Genomic DNA, 22,250 nt, shown 5'->3' on the forward strand with positions numbered 1-22,250 from the left:
TTCTTGAAGGAGAAACCCCCTATAACTGTATAACTCGGACTGCCTCATGTGGTGCTCCTAATGTAATTCCAATCATATTGCTAACATAACTGTAGGGTCTGTAGGGCTGGAAAACGTGCTAGCATTTTATATCCACCACTACATATCTTGTCAGCTTTATCTGTGAAATGTGTTACTCAAAAGTAGTTTAAAGTAGATGGAAAGCAGTATTAACCCTGATAATTTATTTTAGATTGCTTTGATCCTAATAAGGGAGAATAACATTGCAATCCAATACCTAGCCATTGTCAATGCTTTTTTTTTTTTTTTTTTAATTCAGGCTGGCAGACATTGCAGTTGCTAACTTTACTGGGTAAGAGACTACGTTTTTCAGTTGGCAGTTTTGATATGCAATATGATGGCATCACGTTTTTGTATGAGTAAATCCACACTGGTGGTCAGGTTATAGTACCACCTGGACTGACTGAAGGGGAAACTATGATTAAACCCTTCTGTTATGCCAGAGTTTATTACCCATTTGCAAAAAATCATGGATACATTTGAGCTCTGCTAATCAAGTCCCTCTCAGTTAAAAGGCCAAAGACTCCTTTTGGAATTTATTCTGTGAAAATGTGAGCCAGGCTAGTAGTTGATGGGCAGGACAATGTTTTTTTTTTTTTCATTCAAAGGCCTGGCTAGACTTGCAGTCCAGTATTGAAAAGGTTCGCAGTCAAATCATTACCAGTTTCATAGTCTGTGCTGAGATCATTAATTTCTTCAAAACAGTGTGAGCAGTTTTATATCAGCTTAACTATACTTGTTGACCGCTTTCCTTCAGTGCTTTATGAATGATGATTATCGCCATGGATGCAAGCAATTTTGTGGTTAGGCACTGTATAATTTGAAAAGTCTCCCTAAGCATGTAGAAATCCCCTACAGTCAGATCGTGTACCACAATTTGGTTATATTATTTATCTTGCTGATGAGGATGTACGTTAATGTGTGTTCATTTTCACCCTTTTAAACAAGATTTTAGACAAGTCTTTGTCACATAGACATTCTATCATGAAGTAATAATGCCAAAATGTGAAATAACACCTTGCATACAGTTGTGTGTTAGTGATGTGTATTCTGCCCACATCCTTGCCTCAAGGCCATTGGACTTGTATTGGTCCTGTATTGCAGGTAGAGACTATTATTATACACAGTGGATGAGACATATGAGTGAGCTGTTAAAGCTACAGTACCTTTTATTAGTTGTTTCCAGACTCCCTTGATCTATGAAATCTTGATGAAATATTTAGCATGGCAATATTGCATTTGCAGGCCTGATCAAAGTGGCTTTGATTCCCGAACACAACAAAATGCATTTTCTGCAAACAATGTGTGGTTACCCACATTTGCATTCCTTGTTCTGTGATTAAATAGACCTTGAGAGTGAGGATTAAGATCTAGAAGAGGCTCTTGTAAGGTGTTTTGATGCATAGAGAGTGTTAGAAGGTAGTATGGAAAATATTAAGTTCAAGACATGGTATGTGTTGCGTAAGACCAGTCATGAAGTGATGAGTTGCAAAGCTCCGTGAGAGAGATTGAGACAGAATGGGAACTCGCACATTTTTATCTTTTAATGTGAAGTAGTGAGAATGTCACTGTCTCATTCAGGATATGAGCTGGCCTACATCATCTTTTCGTTTTGCCAACCTCAACCAATTTTTGTTTGTACTTTTTGAGGACTTCTTGAGATTGTTGTGTAACAGTTCTGGTACTGCAGTCTGAAGAACGTGGGTCTAGTAAGTGATATCAGATGTCTTTGCAGCTCCCGACTAACACCCGCAAACACCGTTTCTTCATCTTAGTATTCAGGAGGCATCCCAGGCTGGAGGTCAGCGCCTGGAATGCAGGGGGCCGGTTCCTCGGGAGAGAGGGGATGTAATTAACTGAAGCAGTGAGGTGTTTTGCGATCCTTCCTAGAGGCCTAGAGAGCTCTTTGTTTGAAGAAAGAAAAAACTTATTCTAAATTGGGTGCCAGAGATTGCTGCCTTGATAGCAGGGTAATAAAGAAACTGATTAAAAGGAAAATGAAAAACAAAACAAAAAATCTAAAATCACTATCAGTTGCTTACTTGGAAGATGAAGTCAAAGTTCACGAGTTACTGTAATCATCGGTGCACTGTCGCTTCATAATATTTACTATTACGACCACAGGGAACTTTTAACGAGCCCTTGTATATATAATTAAGTCAAGTTTTTTTCTTTTCCCCCACAAATGTTTTATACTTTATTGTTGTGATAATGAAATTGACCCCACCCCCACCCCAACTGACCTCTTTAGTTTTTTTCAGTTGGAACAGCTGGACGATGGTGTTTAAAAAAACAAAACAAAAAAATAAACTCACTGCAACACAGGCGATTGAATAAGATTTGCCTACAAACTTGGATGTAGAGCACAGATTTTAAATGACCATTTAAGAATGACCTACTACATTTTACAGTTTTAACAATTTATTTAGTGAGCTTCTCATACCGGCAACCGTTATCAAGGTCTTGACTAGTTTTTGCAATTGGTTAAAGCTAAGATACTGCTTGACCATTCAATAAATAAATAATGAAAGTAAAAAAAAAAAAAAACAACAACAACAACAACAACAAAAAAACACAACAAACAACCCTTCAAGAATGCAAGTTGGCATGCTGTCAGGATCCAACAGCTGTGCATGGCTAAATGTCACCCAGAACAGCCATGTTTTGATTTCAGGGCATCAGCCAACTTCTCTTTGAAAAGGCTTCTTGACAAGATGGGTTTAATGTCAAATCATTGTCACACTGTCGGTGGCTCCGTTGCTGTCCTGCAGTTCCAGTTTTTCAGTTGAAGTCAAAGTCAATGCTTTATTCTACAAGACAATGTCATTCTCACTCTGTTTTAAGGGTGGAAAATTACAAATGAAGATGTAAAAGTGGGACAAAATACCAGAACACAGGTGTGCTGGATTGCACTTGCCTTAATGCAGTCTTAGTCTGTTTTTGGACTAATGTATAAACAAACAAACAAACTAAATTATTATATATAATTGGTTTTCTGATACAGGGGTTTCACATTTTATCTTTTGACCTACATTCGACAACAGCTCCTCACAGCTTTACAACTGCGTCGTTTGTCCCATTCAAAAGATGTTTCAGTTAAATAACCGAGAGCTCGGCTGAAATGGCAACTTGAAAATGTCCTCTCTAGGGGACAGTGGTTTAACGCCCCTATTTAGGAGGCCATCTCACATCATGTGTGACTTACGGTATCTGCCTTCTTCACAATGCTTACCATTTACAGGAAGCATTGGCATTTTTTTTTAATTATTTTTGCATCGCTGGGCAACAGGTTTTAATTTCGTAACACCCTCTGCTTTCCAAGTGCACTTTTTTTAGTTGCATCTTTGGATGAATTTTAGAATGAAGTTGCCAGCTCACAAGCACTTTTTTTATCCTGGGGGAGCTAAAAACCTAAAACTAAAATGGTATGTGACATTTGTTTTAATGTTACCTGTATTGGTTTGTACTTTAAAAGCTCGGAAGGACTCGGCCCCTTCACTTATTATCTGAGGTTCTCTACACAGACGATCACTTCCTTTTCACAAGTCTGCCATAGAGAAACATGAGGAAACCAACTCACAGGTGCACTAGCAGCGCACCGGATTTTGTATATTCTGTGAAAGCTGTAGTACTGGGGAGGGTGTGCCTAACTAGGTACTTTATATTCTTTGTTCTAGAAAGTTACCCCTGATTTTACATTTTATCTTGTAAAAACAAAATAATCTAACTAAACTTTGTTGCAGTTATTAAACTTAGTAAGTCTGATCCTTGATCTATTAAACTCTGATTCACTGATCTACTGAGCACTGCTACTGTTGTGCTACACTGGTGCAGTTGTCATGCAAAATGCTGAGAGCTGGGGTGGCAGAATGATTTTTGCCTGGTTATCTATGCAACTTCTGATAAACATTCATAATTTACGTTTGAACAGACCATTTAGGCATTGAGACTCATCTTTCAGCTTGTAGAGGTTCACTTTCATTTGCCTAGAAAACTCACTTTGTAATCCAACATGATTTAACTTTTTTTTTTTTTCTGTTCAATATATATACATGACATTTAGTGAGGCACAATACTGGCAATATACAAATCAAGTTAACTGTTAAAAACAATGTCATGAAAACGGCTGCTGGTGTGTTGTTTTTGATCTGAACCAAGTGTGATTAAATTTAAAAACAGGAAGTACATTGTGTTTCCAGTAATGCCCTGTAAAGTAAACAACACTGAAATTCCCCTCTGACAGAGCCAACAGGTCTTGTATAGGTTATTATTGCTGTACCTCATACAGGCATGGTACAGTGTTTGCTCATGATATGATGCACTTAAAAATACATTGGCTTTATTATTGTTATGGACAAAACCTGATTAAAATAGGAAGTTGATGTGTTTGTGCCATGGATGGGAGGAAGGGGGGAATTGGGCACTTGTGGTACCAGATCAAAATATTATTGTATTCAATGAAGTGTAAAACATTCATATTTACCATCGGAGATCTGCCTTTTGTTACAGCGAACTGCATTTACTTTGTTTTTGCCTTTTCTTCTCCCATCTCCTGGTTCATATCACCCACATCGTTATTCACGATTCATTGCTTATGAAATTGCTTAAAGTTTTTCCTTCATGGAAGTAAAAATGGCAAATTATTCCAAAAACTCAGCCTGCCACAACCAAGATTCAGATCAGCCAATCAGAGGCTACAGCATGCAACAAAGGGGCAGAGCTTGAAGCCATTTACACTAGACTTATTAGGTACAAACAGGAAGAACACATCTAGAAAACCAGGGCAGCTGAGCTTGTATGGCAGAGATGTGATTGTTTTGACTGCAAGGTGCGAGCGTAGTTTTGGGCCTCATCTGTTTTCCGTGGCTGTAGTGTGTGGATGAGGAAGCCCAAACATATCACAGGTTCTGATATGTAACCACTGTGTGAGAAAAACTCAACCAGGCAACAAACCAGACATTCCTACTGGAACGAACAGAGAACAGCCAGGACGATTGTTCTGTTGCCCTCTAGCCTTTATTAAATGTTTTCCACTGTGGATGGCTGCTTCCTGTCACAAACATTCACTATAATACCCAAAGAGAGCTGTATATAGTATGATATAGGCTCATATGACTGCTGCAGTCCTTTTAATATGTGACCAGATGTTTTTTTGTCAAATTCATACTATAGTGACTATCTGATTTACCATTTGGGTTCATACCTGTAGTTTTCAATGAGATCCAGGTCAGAACTCTGAGTCTGCGATTAACATTTAATTTTTTTTTTTTTCCTCTACCTGAACCACTGTTACATTTTAAGCTTTGTGACGTACGGTTATTGTGCTGGTCGAAAAATGGACCCTCACCATAAATGTACATTAATTCTAGCACTAGATTGTAAATGGAATAGAATAGGTATAGTGCATTTTGTTGCTTGGTTACATTTTTTTTATATCTGGAAAGTGACTGATCTGAACACTTAATCTCTTAACGGATTTGAATCAATTATATCAAGCTTGATCACTGAGTGACAAGGGAAAAAACAAACAAACAAAAAAACACAGGTTTTCCTTCTTGTCCATTTGTGTATGACGACTGGAACCAAACCCATACTTGACCTGTAGAGCAACCACTTTTCTATGTTGTGCGCTTCTTTATGTCAGTAATCAGAAATACCTGTTAGGTTTGAAATGGGATGACAAAGTGACATTGTTGGTCACAGCTCAGTGCCAGCTTTGAAAACCTAACAATGACAAGAGTGATTAATGACAACTGCCAGACCACTAAGCCCCAAATACTGGAGTTTATAGAGCTGCCGCTGTTTGCAGTCCAAACATACAAACTGTAGTGGTTAAGAAGAACTTTCTAGCCCATTCCGTTCTTAGTGTATCCCTCCTAATGAAACCTATTTAACCAAGATAATTACCATGAACACTTGACATTTACACCACTGTGTATTTTATGATCACTATTGTATCCATTCCCCATTGAATTAATGTATTTTTATTCTTTCATAAAATACTTTTCTATGCAAAATCATTATTGAGAATCGTAATCATTATTGTTTTTGTTTGTGTAACCCTAGCAGTTGGTGTCATAGCATGCTATCGAAATAAATGCTCTTCGATGCTTCTAATGTTATAGATCTAAATATTTGAAATGGAAAGCAAGGGTGCCTGTCCACAAAGGTTACAAGAGTGACTGTCAAAATTGCAAGCCCACTTTATTTATTTTTAACTTGACATCCTGCTTTGTTATCCGCCTCCATCATAAAAACAAACATGGATACGAAGATATTCATCGAGAAAATTGTCTGTCATCTTTTAAGAACAGTGATCATGAAAACCTCAATGATTAAATGGGGTAGGCTTGAGATAAGGAAAAATGTTTATTCAATTTATTTTTCAGCCAACCTTAACAATTACAATGGTCCTTAATGAGGACATAGCAATTAGAAATAGAATATAGCTTACTGACGAGCCAAGGTTGTCTGCGTGGATGTCTCTGTACCCCCCCTTCCCATCACAGTATGTGGGACACTGTGTTGATCATTGTATAGTGGGAAGGTACAACAGTAGTAGTCTGAACTGCTGCACATGGGCGGGGGGGCACAAGAAACGGCTGCGGATTTACAGCCGTGCGATGATTGGAGAGCTGAAGTGGCTCTGTTGTGAGAAGAAGTCGCTCTGAACCATTGGAAACAGGAGTGTGGATGGAGTTGCTTAATTACAAGGCTGTCTGGGTTGAAATGATTGTAGTATTAACAAAGCACAGCTGTACAGGGCTGATTTCCTGCTCTCGAGCACAGTGCCATGTGGGAAAGCCTGCCTTCCCCGGTACGCTTGCTGGAATGGTGCCGCTTCACGCAGCTTAACAACCTGTCTTGCCTTTTTTTTTTTCTTGATGCTTCATTTAAAAAAAAAAAAAAAATACATACGCTGATTAAATTTGTTGAAGCAGATTGCTTGCACGACCAGCTTCCCAAGAAAGTTGCATATTTAAATTATACAAGATGCATCCTATATGGCATATTGCAATACTCCTCACCTAGTAGTGGGCACCAAGTCTGCCCACATGTGCACTGTAACCTCTTGGCCAGGGCAACTAACAAGACTAGCCAAATTGGTGGTCAAATTGAGAGGATGGTGTGAAGGGAAGAAAAACTTGTGCCACAAAGAGTTGAAGGGCATAAAACACTGGACTTGACTCAAAGGACTTTATATTTGACTTGATGTGGGCAAAATAGACCAAGATATCTAAGCCCCGAACGCTGCGCTTGGCCAGGCCTGCAGCAGCAATGTTCTCTGCCACGACGGTGGCCTCGCACAAAGAGCCGTCCTCTCCGTGAAGCTAATGAGGTTGTAAGCGAGGCGTTGTGTGTGGTGAGTGTGCTACAGCGGCCTGTCATTGTACGGCCTGATGTATTGGCTCTGCGTTCTTTCACTTAACTTTGAACAAGAGCAAGGAATGGAACAATGACAAAAACAAAACGCAACAAAACCACCAAGTGAAGGAAATGGATTCTTAATATAAATTGGTCAGTTCCTATCAACCCACATCCTCTGTTCTGCCACTGTACAGTCCTTTTTTTGTCTGTTTGTTTCTCTTCCTTGTTTAAGCATGTAGTAGTGTCTCTTCATATTTCCATTGATTTATCTAGTTTCTGTTTTTGCTGCTGCTTCCCACCTATTCAGCCCTACCTTTAGATTAATATTAAGGAGTGTAACTCCCACACAGTATTGGATTATTAGTGAGGAGAATAGCCTTTTCACTATTTTATGTAATTCCCTTTTCCTGGATCTGCATTTATCGTTTTGAGAACACAGTTGAATTAAGTGTTTTTTGTTGTTGTTGTAGCTTTTGTGCATTCATAGCTCTCTCACTGTGTTGTGATGCATTGTACTAGACAACTTTAACCAAATCAATCCCCAAAGTCAAGCTTCATTAACTAATCATTTTTCATTACTTTAAAAAAATCTTGTAGATCATCATCCTCATCATCATCACCATCAGCCTATGTCGATCCACTGCTGGATGAAGGCCTCCCCAAGAGGTTTCCACTTGCTTTGTTCTAAAGCTTCTCATTTCCATGTCACGCCTGCAGAGTTTGATTTCATCTTCCCATCTTCTATGTGGTTGTCTTCTAGTTTAATCTCTTGGGATCCATACGGTAGCTTCCTTTGTCCGTCTTTGATCACCTCTTCTTCTTGCAATCTGTCCATTGCATTGCCATTTTAACATTTTCGCCGTTTCACATATTTTGGTTTGTTCATGGATCCATTCATTTTTTTCTTGTTATTCCAAGCATGTATATACACATGCACACACACACACACTTTTCAGTGTCCATATTCGTTTCTATCTATATTTTGAAGACTTTGAATTGGAAACCTTGTTCTTTCTAGTCAGATACAAAGTGCTCTTATTTTATTCCGAACAGTCTCCCAAACTACTGCTGTTATTGACAGAATAAATAAAAGAATATAGACTAGATTTGGGCATTTTAACTCTGAGCATCTATGACAGCTTGTCTTCAGTTCTCTGATATTCACTATAATCCATGTCTGGCGTGTTGATTACAACTGCACTGAAGTGGAGAGGAACAATGAATGCAAGCCTGAACATAATGCAGATTCTGTATCAAACAAGTCTTGTGTGGTTATAGATTCTTCATGCACGAGTTAGTGAGATGACGAGGTCAAGAAACTGTAGGTTTGCTTAAAATGCAATTGTGCCATAGTTTCTAAAGCATGCTTGTCAATATAGCAGTTTTTCTATTGTGCCAAATTAATGTATTTCCAGATAACACGATATATATATATGAATATAAATGTGGTTTATATTATTTTTCAGTAGCTATGCGTTTCTATTGGCATTTTTGACAGCAATTTCCAATGGAAGTGCACCAAGGGTATAGCCATCCGTATATTATGCTTTATAATTGACTGATCTAAGCTTTTTTTCTGCCTAGTCAGGCTGCAGCTGGTTAACACAACCTGCTCTTTATCCTTTCCCTTCGTGAGCTGCTGCATTTCATTCATTTGTAACCTTCCCTGACACTTGTTTCAGTTCTGAATAAACAAAACAAAAGCTGTGTCACAAATCCATCAATGTCCTTGCCATGATAGTATATGCAATAACATTGAGGTCAACTGCTTGCAACATTTACCGCTGATGAACAGAAGTTAAAGTCTGATAAACGACATTTGGGCTTTTCTAGGAGCAGCCTCGCTTAATCTGCACACATTCGGAAATACAAAAAAACAAAAACAGAAGTGAATTCACTTCAGCCAGACTCCCTGTTTTGAGGCCATTCTGTCTTCTGTCTCCATGTGCTAGGGACCTCATGTCTGGGTAATAAGAAGCAGCATCCTGCTAAATGTTGTGTAAAAAGTAAATTGTGCGGCAGCAGATGTTGGGAGCGGGATGGATGGGAGTAGAACAGGAGGACAGTGACGGGCATCTCCGTCAGTTGTCTCCTCTCTCGGCAGGCCTGCTGTGTGGTTACTTTGGTGTGCAAGAACAGCCCGCTCCACAACTGTGAAGTTTGGCATTGCTGTTGGCACCCAGGCGCGTTCGTGGATTAGCGCTGTGTCTTTTGACTTCTAGTTTTGCACAAATTACTCTGCTAACTGCGTCGGAAATTATAGGAAGCCATTTCTGAACCCCCTGGTACAGAGGGGAGAAAGCTAGCACTTTGTCCCCTTCCAACATTAATCTTAGGCTCTTGCATGAGCTACATTCTTCAGCACCTGAAAGTAGAATATCATTTCTCTCTGAAATCTGGAGGAGGCCTTCATCCAGCAGTGGATCGATACAGGCGGCTGCTGCTGCTGATATATTATATGTATTTATAATATTTAAATTTGTATAATGCCTTTTACTTTCTGGTTACTGATGTTACCTGATATTGATACTTTGTGGCACTTTTTGGGGGGGAATTATTACAATGTAAGACCAAACATCTGTATCAAATAATATATTTAAACATTGCAGTTTTTAGCTTGGAATTGCAAGCAGTTGTTCTGGTTTCAGACCCATTGAAGCATAGATTTGATCTCACTTAACGATTAGAAAATTGACTGAAAAGTTACACATTCTTTCTTCTCTTCTCTGAACACTAGGGTTTCAATTAAAGTTGCTTTAAAACTGGCTTAGCCTGTGTTTTCTAAATTATTTTTATTCATTGTTTCAAAAGAATTGTTATATTGCAGTCTTGTATGATTTTGTAGGATTAAAAGTAAACACTGGTGCCATATGAAATTGATTTAACCAAATTGGCTGTTACAAAATTGGCTCTCTGACTCTCTCTCTATGTATATGAAATAAATTATAAATGACCTGCAGATTCAGGGTTGACTTAACAGGAGTATGAATAATACTATTTTTCTAGTAGAGTATTTGATCAATTAAATTTATTGTAACCTGTGAAGCCCTTAAGTGATCTAGCTTCCACTTTGCATTTTTATTCTGCCCTTTGCGCTTTTCCAGGTCTTTAACAATATTCCAGTATTCCAGTTTGCACATACACAGAAATAGTGCTGTTTGTAGAAAGACATTTTGTTTGTCTGCATTAGTGTAAGATTAAAAAAAATAAGCCTTTGTTCTTTTTGATTTCATAAATTAACTTATTTTTAGTATTTTTCAAACTTCTATTTTTTGTATTATGTTTTTTTTTTCCCCTTTTAAACTCGCTCGTGGGTGACCAGCCGAATTTCCGATGGATTTGGGAGAAGCGCTGCCCACGTTCCTTTATGTGTGTGACTCAGTGTGTGTTTATTTGTTTGTTGTATGCATTAACCCAGTTAAATCCAGGGCCTGCCTGTTTACACAAAAAACAAACAAAAAAAACAACAACAACAAAACAAAAAGAAAACTTCCCACAGTGGCGGTATGGTAATCAGCAGGTGTCACTTGCAGGGGAGAAGAAGAGAAGGCTGTCTTATGAGCGTGAGAAAGCGGGACAGACTTTACAGGGATTTTTTTTTTTTTGCCCCCACCCCCTTTTACACACTTTTTTTTTCCTGGTGGCGGTAGTGGCAGCGGCGGCAGGAGACGCAATAGCAGAAAAGAAAGCACTTGAGAAGCAGTCGTTTCTCCCCGAAACTGTTGATAGCGGTGCCAAAGACTCAGCAGTGGAGTACCATCCAGCTGCATGTGAGTGAAAGAAACAAACAAAGGAGGGGGGTAGGGGGGTAGAAAAGAAGGGGAGGGGGTTGAAAAAAGAAAGACAAAACTCCCCGGCGGCTTTGCCTTGCCTGTGAATTGGCCCGTTGTGAGACCGGGACTGCCTTATATGGTTCGGGAAAGAGGGTAGGTCCGGAGGCAGCCTTTGGAGTGGCAGTCTGTCAGCACTGACCTCTCCATTGGGGCGCACTCTTGACTGCGGGCTGAGGCGGCTCATTGAGATGCAGGGCACAGGACGGCTGGCCGCAGCTGCAGGCTGGAGGCAAAAGAAGACGACACAGAATAGACCGGAGGGACGAGGGGTGGCCAAAGAAAACCAACAAAAGATATGGCCCCCTGTTTTTTTTTTAATTTTTATTCCTTAATCCTCCCCACAGCCCCCGCCTCCCACTATTCCCCTGTCTCCGGCCCTGAACAGCAAAAACAAAACGCAACATAAGCCCTCAGGAAATCCTGCCACTGGTAGACGGGAGTTAAAAGTGTTAATTTTTGCGCTGCAAGCCCTGGGGTTTGTTCTTTCTTAACTTGTGAATGTTCGCATGATATGTTTATTAAAGAGCCGAGTTGGACGTTTACACAACCACACACACACACACACACACACACAGTGTGAGGGAGTTTCCCCCCCACACGTGTTCATTTAGGTCAGTTTTTTCAAGAAAGACATTCATTTGTGAGGCCTATTAATCTTTTCTTACTCTACGGTTGCCGGGCCTCAAAGAACATAGTGTCTGGAAAGTCTTCTGTGGAAATGAACAACATCAAAACTGATAGGAGTGATTTGGTAACCATTACTGTTCTTGTAATTTTATTGTTTGTTGTTTTCCTGGTTTACCACAACTGTACTGGTAAAAACTGTCCATATAAATCTCAGTCATGGATTTTAAGAGTCACTGGATAAAGTGAGAATAATTGTGAACCCTGATGTAACTTTAGTTACTTGAGTGTGATGCCATTAATATCACACTTAGTGCCGAATAAGAATAAGATAGCTGAACTGAGTGGTTAATTCAAGTAGTTAACAGTTTGTTTTAGAGACAAATGTAAGCAAGATAATTTTCTTCTCTTGAGAAAGCTTGATACAATTATATGATTAAAACATGATTGTATACAGGACTGTTTAACAGCATGATTCAGCATGATATTACACTTACAGTTCATTTCCCACAGCAGACTGACATGAAATCATGTCGTGTTGTAATGTATGTTTTGACAATCAATTTAGCTGAATTAGAGGTGGAAAAAATTGATATATTTAACAAATCCTGACTGCTTTAATTGAATTTTATAATTTTATCAGCTGATAGTGAAAATGCTGCCTAAGTAAGATGCAAATCCCAATGCTCTAATACAGTACATTGGATTTAATCCTTATGTAGCAGTGACATAAGCTCAAATGTGTAGTTTAACAGTTAGTGCTTGTGGGTAGTTTTAAGAAGATTGCTTTGCTTATGTTAATTCAGAATGTTCTGCTTTTTATTTCTGTTATATGACTGACTCAGTATATGTGTTATGTGACCCCTTCTGCAATTCTATGGTTGAAGCCTTTTATTCTCAAGACTTGTCAAAGATAGCATCTAGACAGAGAACTTGGTAGCTCTGGTTGAATTAATCTCGAGACCACTGCTATATCTGTGGCATATTCAGACAAGACTGTGTAAAAACACCAAAAAAAACAAAACATGAAAAAACATGTTTTTTTACCAAAAGCTTCTGTCTGTCTGTATAATCCATAAACAGTCTATACATTTTCAAAATCCATTCCCCTATGGTTTCTTCTCTTTTGCATTAAAAATCAAAACGAAGTAAAACAAAAAAGGGGAAAGAATAGAAGTGAAAATGTTGGAGAATCAATTAAAGCAGCAGTTTGCTTCAAATAATCAAATTTGCATTTAGTGCATATAGATCTCAGAAACAGCTGTGCATGCTTTATAAATTATCATCTGTACTGTATAGTTTAGAATTGGGGGGTGGTAAAGATTTACAACCCTGGCTTTTAAATGGTGTCATTCCATCGTGCAGAGCTTTAAAGTACAGACGGAAAAGAAACCACTTTGGAAAAAATAACCTCCCTTTCATAGCATAAAACTCAAAGTAGCGCAAATGGTTAAGTTTCTTTTTATTATTCACTATGCCCTTCAGTGTTTTCTTTTCCAATCTGCCTGTCTTTAGCCAGAAAATGTCTAGATGTGCAGATCCAGAATATCAAGTCCATCCACAACAAAATAGCCTTCAATCCCCACAGCCTTATTCACCTGATCTGTGTACTGGCTTCTGTATGGTCTGGACATCTGTCATTTTTTTAATCGTGTATAATATAATGTATATAATATAAAGTCATCTCTTTCAAATCCTACAAATATGGAATTTGCCAAATCCTAATCAACTACTACCCTCGTACCAACATGTGAAAGAACAAGACCTCATACGTGCTTCTGTCCACAGTATAAACCCACAGAACTGCAAACAGCAGGTATGCATAGTAGGGATGTCCTAAACAGTGCCAGCGGATAACACTGCCTGCTTACAGGTGCAAGCTTCAGGGTCCTCTATCCCAGGTATTGTAAAGACAGCAGGAACCCTGGGATAGTCCTGGAGAGTTTATAAGGAGACAGATGGTCTGCTCTTCTCCTAGGAAATGCAGCCACCAGCACTTCCTTTTTTCCAGAACCTGGTTGAAATGAGAATTGTGCAAGAGCTGCCCTCTTTTCGTGGAGATATCGCAGGTGTTGCGCACAGCCTAGGCCACATTAGTCTCATGCTCAGAGTAAGCTCAGGTAAGGTCTGAAACTTGTAAGAGGACCACAGTGAGTCTATGCTGGTGTCTATGTGTGTGGGTTGAGAGGCGTGGCACTGGCACGGTGGCTGCGTCCAGAGTCGAGCCATGCAGTCGTTGGCAAATAAAGATGAATTCTCTTTTGTTTGGCAAGGCTCGCTGTTCATTATTCTCCACTTTACCCAGTGAGCATCCCAGGGAACAGCAGCTGTTTGTGATGTAAAGACACTCTATCAGGGCTAGACAGCTCCGCTACTGTGCAGAAGACAGGGAGGAGTTTTCTCCTCTCACTTTCTGTTTCTTTTTTCTCTTTCTCCCCCCCCACCCCTCACTTTCCCAGTCTCTTGGTGTATTCCCCTATTCTCTCAGAACAAAAGAACCCACCTTTTTTCTTTTCTTAATTAATTGACAAAATTAAACCCTGAACTGTTGCTCAGTGTTTTCTGCTCAATGCAAAACAGTTTGAATTTTGTTAACAGAAGCTCTGGTTCCCACAGATCCTAATGATATCAATTTAAATGAGTTTATAGCAAGGTAATACTAGCCCTCCACATAATTCCACCTATATGTATATTTTTTCAAGAGAAGGTGGAGAGAATAGGTGTTATAATATTTACATCCTGGATTGCTTATGTTTTTCTGTCATGTACACGGGTAGTACATTTTTAGAAAGGGAATTCGCAAGCCTACATGTTTTAAAAAGTGAAAAAAGTAATTTTGTTGTACATTTCCTCATTTAGAAACCATAGAGATGAGTAAGCAGAGTCAACTCTAGAGTGCTAAAAGAGGGCTCCTTTTGATGTTATCTAGAGTTTGGTCAGGCTGTCTAGCGTGTTTGTTTCCTGTTTTGTAGAATCAAGCTGTGCTTATCAGAAAGCGTTTCAGGCACACTTAAAATGCACACACAAGAATACGCAGCGAGCTTTACAAGAACACAGCCCACCTGTATGTATTCTACAGTATAGCACACTTTAGTAAGGGGTAACCCGGCACTACAGGAACACAACATGTGGAGTTACCAGCATATCGGGGGTTTTGATGTAGTTCTATGATCATTAAAACTGAGCATATCATTTAGGTAGCAGTTTCATTCAATAATAATGAAAGACACAAGGGAACCCACAATTATTTGTCTCCCTAGTTGTAAGATATTGGCACAGACTTTTATAACATATAATGGTTTGGTGTTTAATTTCAGTAGTTTGTTTTTCTTCTTTTCCCCTCCGTAACCCAAAGAAAAGGAAGAATCCATTAAAGAAAAGCAGTAGAACTTCAAAGAAAATGTCTGCGTGTATATATATATATATATATATATATATATATATATATATATATATATATATATAAATAAAAACAGCTTGCAGAAACGGCTGTGACCAGACAGAGTAGTGAAAAGGTCACAGTGGATGCAGAACTACAGAGGCTACAGTTCAACAAAATAGACAGATCTCTGTCTCAAACTGTAGATCACACAGATCGCACTCAGTAGCGTTTTAACACCAGAAGCTTAATGTGGCATTTGTTGCCAAAAATTGTGCGTAGCTGATATGAGGAATTGTAAGTAACTAATAAGGTTAGTCTTTTGTTGTATTGCCAATCCCCCTAGGTTTTTAGGTATTGTGATCTTAAGTTAAATATTAAAATTACAGGGACTTTGGCACTCCAGGATCATAGCAGCGTTAGCACTCCCCTTGGTCTTGTGACGCAAGAAAGTGTAGCCCCTGTCTATAGCTGAGTGAGCTGCCAGCCCTGAGGGACTGTGGCCATCAGACTGGCTGGCGTGGGGTCTTCCCTCATCTGAACACGCGAGGTGCCCCGTGCCGCCTGTTGCTCTCGACCCCTTGCCACACAGCTGTTGCTGTCCATCACCAGAGATTTTCTGCCGCCGCTGGATCGAATCTACTGTTCTGTCTGGCAGATTCATTTCAGATTGAACCCCCCAGTTTGCTTGCCACTACTACAAAAGGTTGCCCCCACCCCCCAAAAAAAAAGTTTGGCACTATTTTTGTAGTTTAATTAAGTTTACTGCTTCCTGTGAACAGACTCGACAAAAACAAACCGAAATATTCAGTTCATTGGATTATTTTTTTGCTACACAACCGTTTTCTTCTAGACTTCAACAAAGGTGCGTTTGGAAACGGTCTACCACCATAGGTTGTTCTATAATAAGTGAACGTTTCATTTGGCCTACTTGTCATACAATTTCTCTTTTAATTAGCCATCACAAGCACTGGATAGTGTCTTATGTGTCTGTTCCCCTGGAAATTCCCATATGTAAACCTGTCATGTATAAATACCAAATAATTACTGTAAGAAACATGGGTATCCTACTGGAAGAAAGGGGAAAGTACATCTTCATGTTCTTAATGTAATTTCCTGTTGTTCCACATGTTGGAGTTAAACATGTCTTCAGCTTGTATTTTAAAAACAAAAACAAAAAAAAGGAAGGGGATAACTGCATTACTTCGCTGTTGAATCGGGGAAGAAATCATGCGGGGCAGGAAAAAATGAGACACCAGTGTAAACCCATAGTCTTCTCATTGGGACACGCAGTGCCCTCACCCTTCTGATGTAATTAATTACAGTGACATGACGCTGGTTGCGAGCGTTTGTCTAAACCCCTTGTCCTTAGCATTTTTCACATACTGTACCAGCCTGCATTGGCAGTGGGTGTTTACAGGGGTAATCAGGTCAGCCAAGTCATTTAGTTTAGCTGAGCAAAGTGCCTGGCACTGTTTGTAGTTCATTACTTTTTTAACCTGGGTGCAGCCCTGGATGTCAGACAGCTCCAAATATCAAGGTAATTAATTTGACTAATGATGCAATTTTTTTGTCATCTTGGAGAATACCAGCTTGCAGCTGATGGAAGGAAATAAAACACCAATTGATAAATCCCTGTGCTGACCTGACCTGACTGCACTAACATTGCCATGGGGTGATATCCAATGAGAGGAAGTGTGAAAGTCCTCTCTCTTACTTATTCTCAAGTGTACATGAAACAATAGCAACAAAAAATTCTAGAGAGGAGCATCTCTAAGGATGTTAGGAATGTCTTCTTTCAAGGTGAAATAGAAACCTGGAATTATCAGTGGTATCGATTTTTGGTGGTCGTGTTCTTTTTAAACGCATTTTGTTGTTGTTCTTGTTAACGGACAAGTTTTTTTTAATAGTGCAGCTTTGGTAAGATCTAATTACATAGTTTTTTTTACCTAATAAGACCAGATACATATTCCTGTTCTATTCACACTGCATCAACCAATATAATCATCCATCATACAGTTGGCGTCCGGTAATCCAGCTGTAGCTCTTTTATTTTAATCCTTGTTTAGGAAAACCCTGTAGTTGTAATAAGATTTGAAATCCATGTGTTCAAATCTTTTCCCTACTTTGGGTGTGAAAAAACCCCAAAAGTGTTCAAAGCTGCCACAGAAGCTTAACTAATTTCTAAATTAACTATGGTTATTTAAAACACTTACACTGCAGAATGGAGATGAAAAATCTTCCCACGTGTCATTATGAAAAATGGCAACAGCAGTAATAACATATTGGACATCTGCTGTGAATCTAAATTTAAAGTATACAGTACTTTCAGGCAGATGTTTCTTAACTTAAAATGATTCGTGCCGCGTCGTTGGAGCTGCAGTAAATCAGGTGCTTACAATTGCCTCTATCCCTTTGTAAATGATTTAATCCAGCAACTGTCACTTGCGCGGACTGCAAAAGTTTTTACTGCCACTGGTCACCTGAGAATGCTACTGTCTACTGTATTTCAGAGTCTAATTGAGAGTTAAATTGCCACCGATGTAGAAGTGTCTGCAAAGACTTTTGAAATCGTGCTCAGATTTCGACATTTGATTTCTCTCTATCTATCTCTCTCTCTCGATTTTACACTTCTAAATTACAATTAGTACATTGATCAGTTTTGCTTTTTGGAAATCAAGGGATTTAATTCAGGGTTCCTTGTATATATAAAAAAATTTTTTCAAAAAGTAAAAAAATATATATAATTAGGAAATCTAATCACTAAGATTACACCCCTCTTCACCCTCAATCTGCTTAATTGATGACATTCCTGAATATTTCATTTTTATTGTCTAAAAGTATTATTTTTATATTCATTGCATTAATGATTATAATTTGGCTTTTAATAATTTTGACTGAATTTTACAAATAGCAGTCCACTCCACTGTTTTCACTTCAAACCATTGAAGTGGTACACAAAATGTGAAATGGTACACAAAATGTGAAATGGTACACAGAAACTAACAACGGGGCAGTGCTCAGTAGTGTCCCAGCTACCAGCCACCCTATTTTGGGACCGATTGGCGAACTTTAAAATTTTCGAGTTAGGGGACCAGTCGGCTGGGTGAAAAACTTAGAAAAAATTTCTATCTCCTCTAGGGGACCAGGCAAAGTATATAATTTAGTCAAAGCAAATGTCTTGTTCACAGTTCTGACTATCTGATCTACAGCATCCTATTCTGACCAACACATTTGAAGGAGTCAAGCCCAAACTGCTGTTTTTTTCTCTGAGTGGCAAAAAATCATCTAAATTGACTGATTCTCTCTGCCCAGGCCTTTCAGTCACAGGAAATGGGCCAATTAAAGACAGCTTGTGCAAGCACTGCATGGGGTTAATTTCCAGAAACCGTAATTAAAAATAAATTACACTTTCTTGAATAAATATTCAGGCCTTCTCCAGTATAAGCCTTTTTTTTTATCATGCTTAAGCTGTTTATCATATTTTAGAACATCTGGTAAGGAGCTTCCCCACACATCAACACCATAAATTGATTTTATTTTTTCTTTCTTTTTTTTTCCCTTTTTCCTCATTGAGTCATTGAGTGTTGTGAAGATAAATGATCTTCAGTGATGTCCCTTTTGTAAAATGGGGATACTGGATCAGTCAGTAGGGGTGTCTCTTAATTTTTACGGCACTGCAATGTCCAGGCCACTGTTGGACCGAAATTCTAGTGACATGACTTAAATGATAAAATTGGTTTTGTTGTTTTTAAAAAATAGCCTAAAATGTAAAAATCCAACATGCGTCTAATACTATGACAGCTGTTTACATTTCCAGATCCACTCTGTATGGTGGCCTTCAGAATATGCAGTTAAACTGATAGTAATATATAGTATTCATCTTCAGATATCTGGTATCCTTCACTTTGTTTTAAAGATGCTGGTCAATGGTTGAAACTAAAAATGAAATACAATCTTTCTTTCTTCCTTCTTTCTTTGTTTCTTTGTTTCTTTCTTTCTTTCTTTCTTGTATATCAGTTAATTAATTATAGAAATGCAACTGATAACACAATCAAATGATTTCATACTATAACATGGCCAGAAAATTGCTTGTAAAATAAAAATAAAAACATGTAATTTTAAATGTATTAGATAATGTGAGTTGCGAGAGCTTCCATGTTTTTTAATGTTTAATTTGAATTTAACTTTATTCCCTTATATTTGGAAAAAAAAAAAAAAAAAAAATGAGGAAAGATAGTTAACATACAATAACCAGGTTATTTCATTCTGACTAATTCGGGAGAGTCTCCGTCTTATTCCAGTGTTGTCAAGAGACTTGAAACAGCCTGACAGGTTGTTAGGATGTCTGTCGTTTTATCTGTGGTTTCATCTGCAGTTTCATCTGCAGTTTTTTTGTTGTTGTTCTCAATTGTTCTAATGTCACTGTCAAGCCACACACACAGGATGCTGTAATGTTTAGCGCTGTTTAGCCATATTATAAGTAATCCCTGTTTGTTTTTCAGGAGAATACATCAAAACCTGGCGGCCAAGGTATTTTTTATTAAAGAGTGACGGTACGTTCATCGGGTATAAAGAGAGGCCTCAGGATGTCGATCAACTGGAGACGCCTTTAAATAATTTCTCAGTAGCACGTAAGTTTTGACTTCTAGTTGTGGGCTTTGAATGACCTGCTAGTTGGGTGGGATGTCCCAAAATGTAATGCAAATAAAATGTCAGAGCGACAGCTGGCACAGGTTGTCATCCACCCAATTTCTCTGTGCTTTCTAAAATATCATAGAATGACTATACAAAAGGACGAACAGGAAAATGGCCTTCCTATCTAGGCTACATTTGGTGTTTTTGCATCACATTTGAGGCTGTGATGTTATTTCTAAGAACAAAGCATGAATAGGATGTTTGTGGTCGATCTGGCTAAACAGCTCCAAACCATCATTCTTTCCTATACATGACTAGAATTTGTGTGATTAAGGTTATGTAATAGTCTCCACGTTTGAAATAAAATAGAGAGAAATGCATAAAGTGCTCAGTTTTACCGTCAGAAAAACTTTTATTCTAATCCACTGTCTACTTGTATGAATGGAGGTGGGGGTATAAATCCAGTTATGTGCACGGCTGCACTATTTCTTTGTGCAGAGTGAATAAAAAAAAAAAAAAAACACAAGTTTGAAGATTGGTCTGTTGTGTTCTGCAGATGATTGAACAGAGTAATTAGACAGCATATTGTTCGCTAAACAAAACATTTCCATTTGACATTCTTGAATTATAGTGGTTATTAACAAGCTGATCTCAATTATTTATCTTGCGGCTCTGTAGCCTGCTCCATCAGCAAACTTTCAGCCTGAAGTTCAGGCAGGAGCGGTGTGCCCTTCTTCAATACCAAATAAAGAAAGCACCATGGGGTAATTTTACGTCCCTCCGTTTGGAGAGGAATAATGCAGCACAACACTCTGGTAACGAATTGAGTCCGTGGTTTCCATTTTAAACGTCCTGCACAATTTCATTATCGGTTATCAAATTTATACGATTTATTGACTACTGAAAATGTTAAATTTATTTGAATTGTCGTTCTTGTGCATTCTGTTTGGTGTTTGCCTAAAATCCGACTAAAAAGTGAAAATGATTCAGAATAAACAATATTCATATTACCTCCTGATCTTCTGTAAATTGGCTTGATATTGCCTTGGTCTTTTATTTCTGTAACTGATGGTCCCTCCTTTTGTTTTCCTGCCTGTGTGTACCCCTCAATTCACTGCAGTCACCAGAGCTATACTGTAACAACTTAATTAACTGAATGTGATCAGACAACACAAATCCATAGAGAACTGCATCAGATCAAGAAAGGTTTACTGTTTTGTCTGCTGAGACCTTGTCAATTGCGTCTGAGAGTGTGAGTCAGCTACAACCACCCCAACACGCACACGCACGCACGTATGCACGCACACACGCACACACTTTCCTATTAGCCTAGTTTCCGTCAGTTACCCTGAATGGCTGATGGCGGTCTCAGGGTGTCAGCTGCAGTGGCAATAAAGATAAATGAATTCAACTGCCTGCTTTTCTTCCCTCTGAATGTGGTCAGAGTGCCAGCTGATGAAGACAGAGCGGCCGAAACCCAACACATTCATCATCCGCTGCCTGCAGTGGACCACAGTCATCGAGCGCACATTCCACGTGGACACCCCTGAGGAGAGGTGAGTAACTCCACCTCTCGCCCCCGCCTCGCTGCCCCTCCATCTGCTGTGACTCAGGTAAGGAGGTCCCCTTCGGCCACTGGGACCTGGCCCACTCTGTCATCATGTGGCATTCTCCTCTTCTCTGGTGGACATTTGCTTTCTGGGCCTTTCCCTCAAACTCTTTCAACACTTTTATATTCATCATTGATCAGTAGGTAAACCAAGACCATAAGCTCCCAGGGTTGCTGAGATTTTCAAACCACACCACTGCCAAGTGATTATTTTTCTTAGTGTTTTCCTTCATTTTCATCTGTTGATCAGTCAGCCAACGTTTAGTGTGTTGATCCTCCTGCAGTTTAGACAAAAGTGTAACTATCTATCTTTTTCACAAAATTGCAGTGATGTACTTATAATCAAATATGTGTGTGTGATAAATAATAATAACTCCCCCCCCAGTGTATGGTTGGGATTAACAAGGCCATTGTTGGCCTGGGCTAGAAGGGGCATTTACATTTTAAAGGTCCCCTCCACAGTGAAAAATGAATCTCAGCTTGTGCAGTCTCCCTCCATTTATTTTATATCGACCTCATTGCTCCTTTTATTGCTGTAATCAGCATTTGATGAATTTACTTTTCTTAATTACCTAACCACAAACAAATATTTGTCCCAGTATGTGTGCCCTGCTTTACTATAGAATAGCAGGGTAAAACTCTGCAAAGTATGGCAAGCAAATTGAAATCGGTCAAATATGGAGATACAAATAAAATCATAAAGTTATAAACATTAGTGAATAGTTGAAAGGATCAGGGG

General features: G+C 38.9%; 1 protein-coding gene across 1 annotated transcript in view; it reads left to right on the forward strand.

The window, feature by feature from the left end:
- Positions 1 to 22,250, forward strand: part of akt1 (v-akt murine thymoma viral oncogene homolog 1) — a 49,669-nt gene that overhangs the window by 13,158 nt on the left and 14,261 nt on the right. Inside the window, exons 3-4 of the mRNA XM_066694273.1 lie at positions 19,770 to 19,898; positions 21,347 to 21,458. Coding sequence (XP_066550370.1) covers positions 19,770 to 19,898; positions 21,347 to 21,458 — 241 coding nt within the window. The remainder of the gene's footprint in view (positions 1 to 19,769; positions 19,899 to 21,346; positions 21,459 to 22,250) is intronic.

Source organism: Amia ocellicauda, chromosome 21 (assembly GCF_036373705.1).
Source record: "Amia ocellicauda isolate fAmiCal2 chromosome 21, fAmiCal2.hap1, whole genome shotgun sequence".
Taxonomy (NCBI): domain Eukaryota; kingdom Metazoa; phylum Chordata; class Actinopteri; order Amiiformes; family Amiidae; genus Amia; species Amia ocellicauda.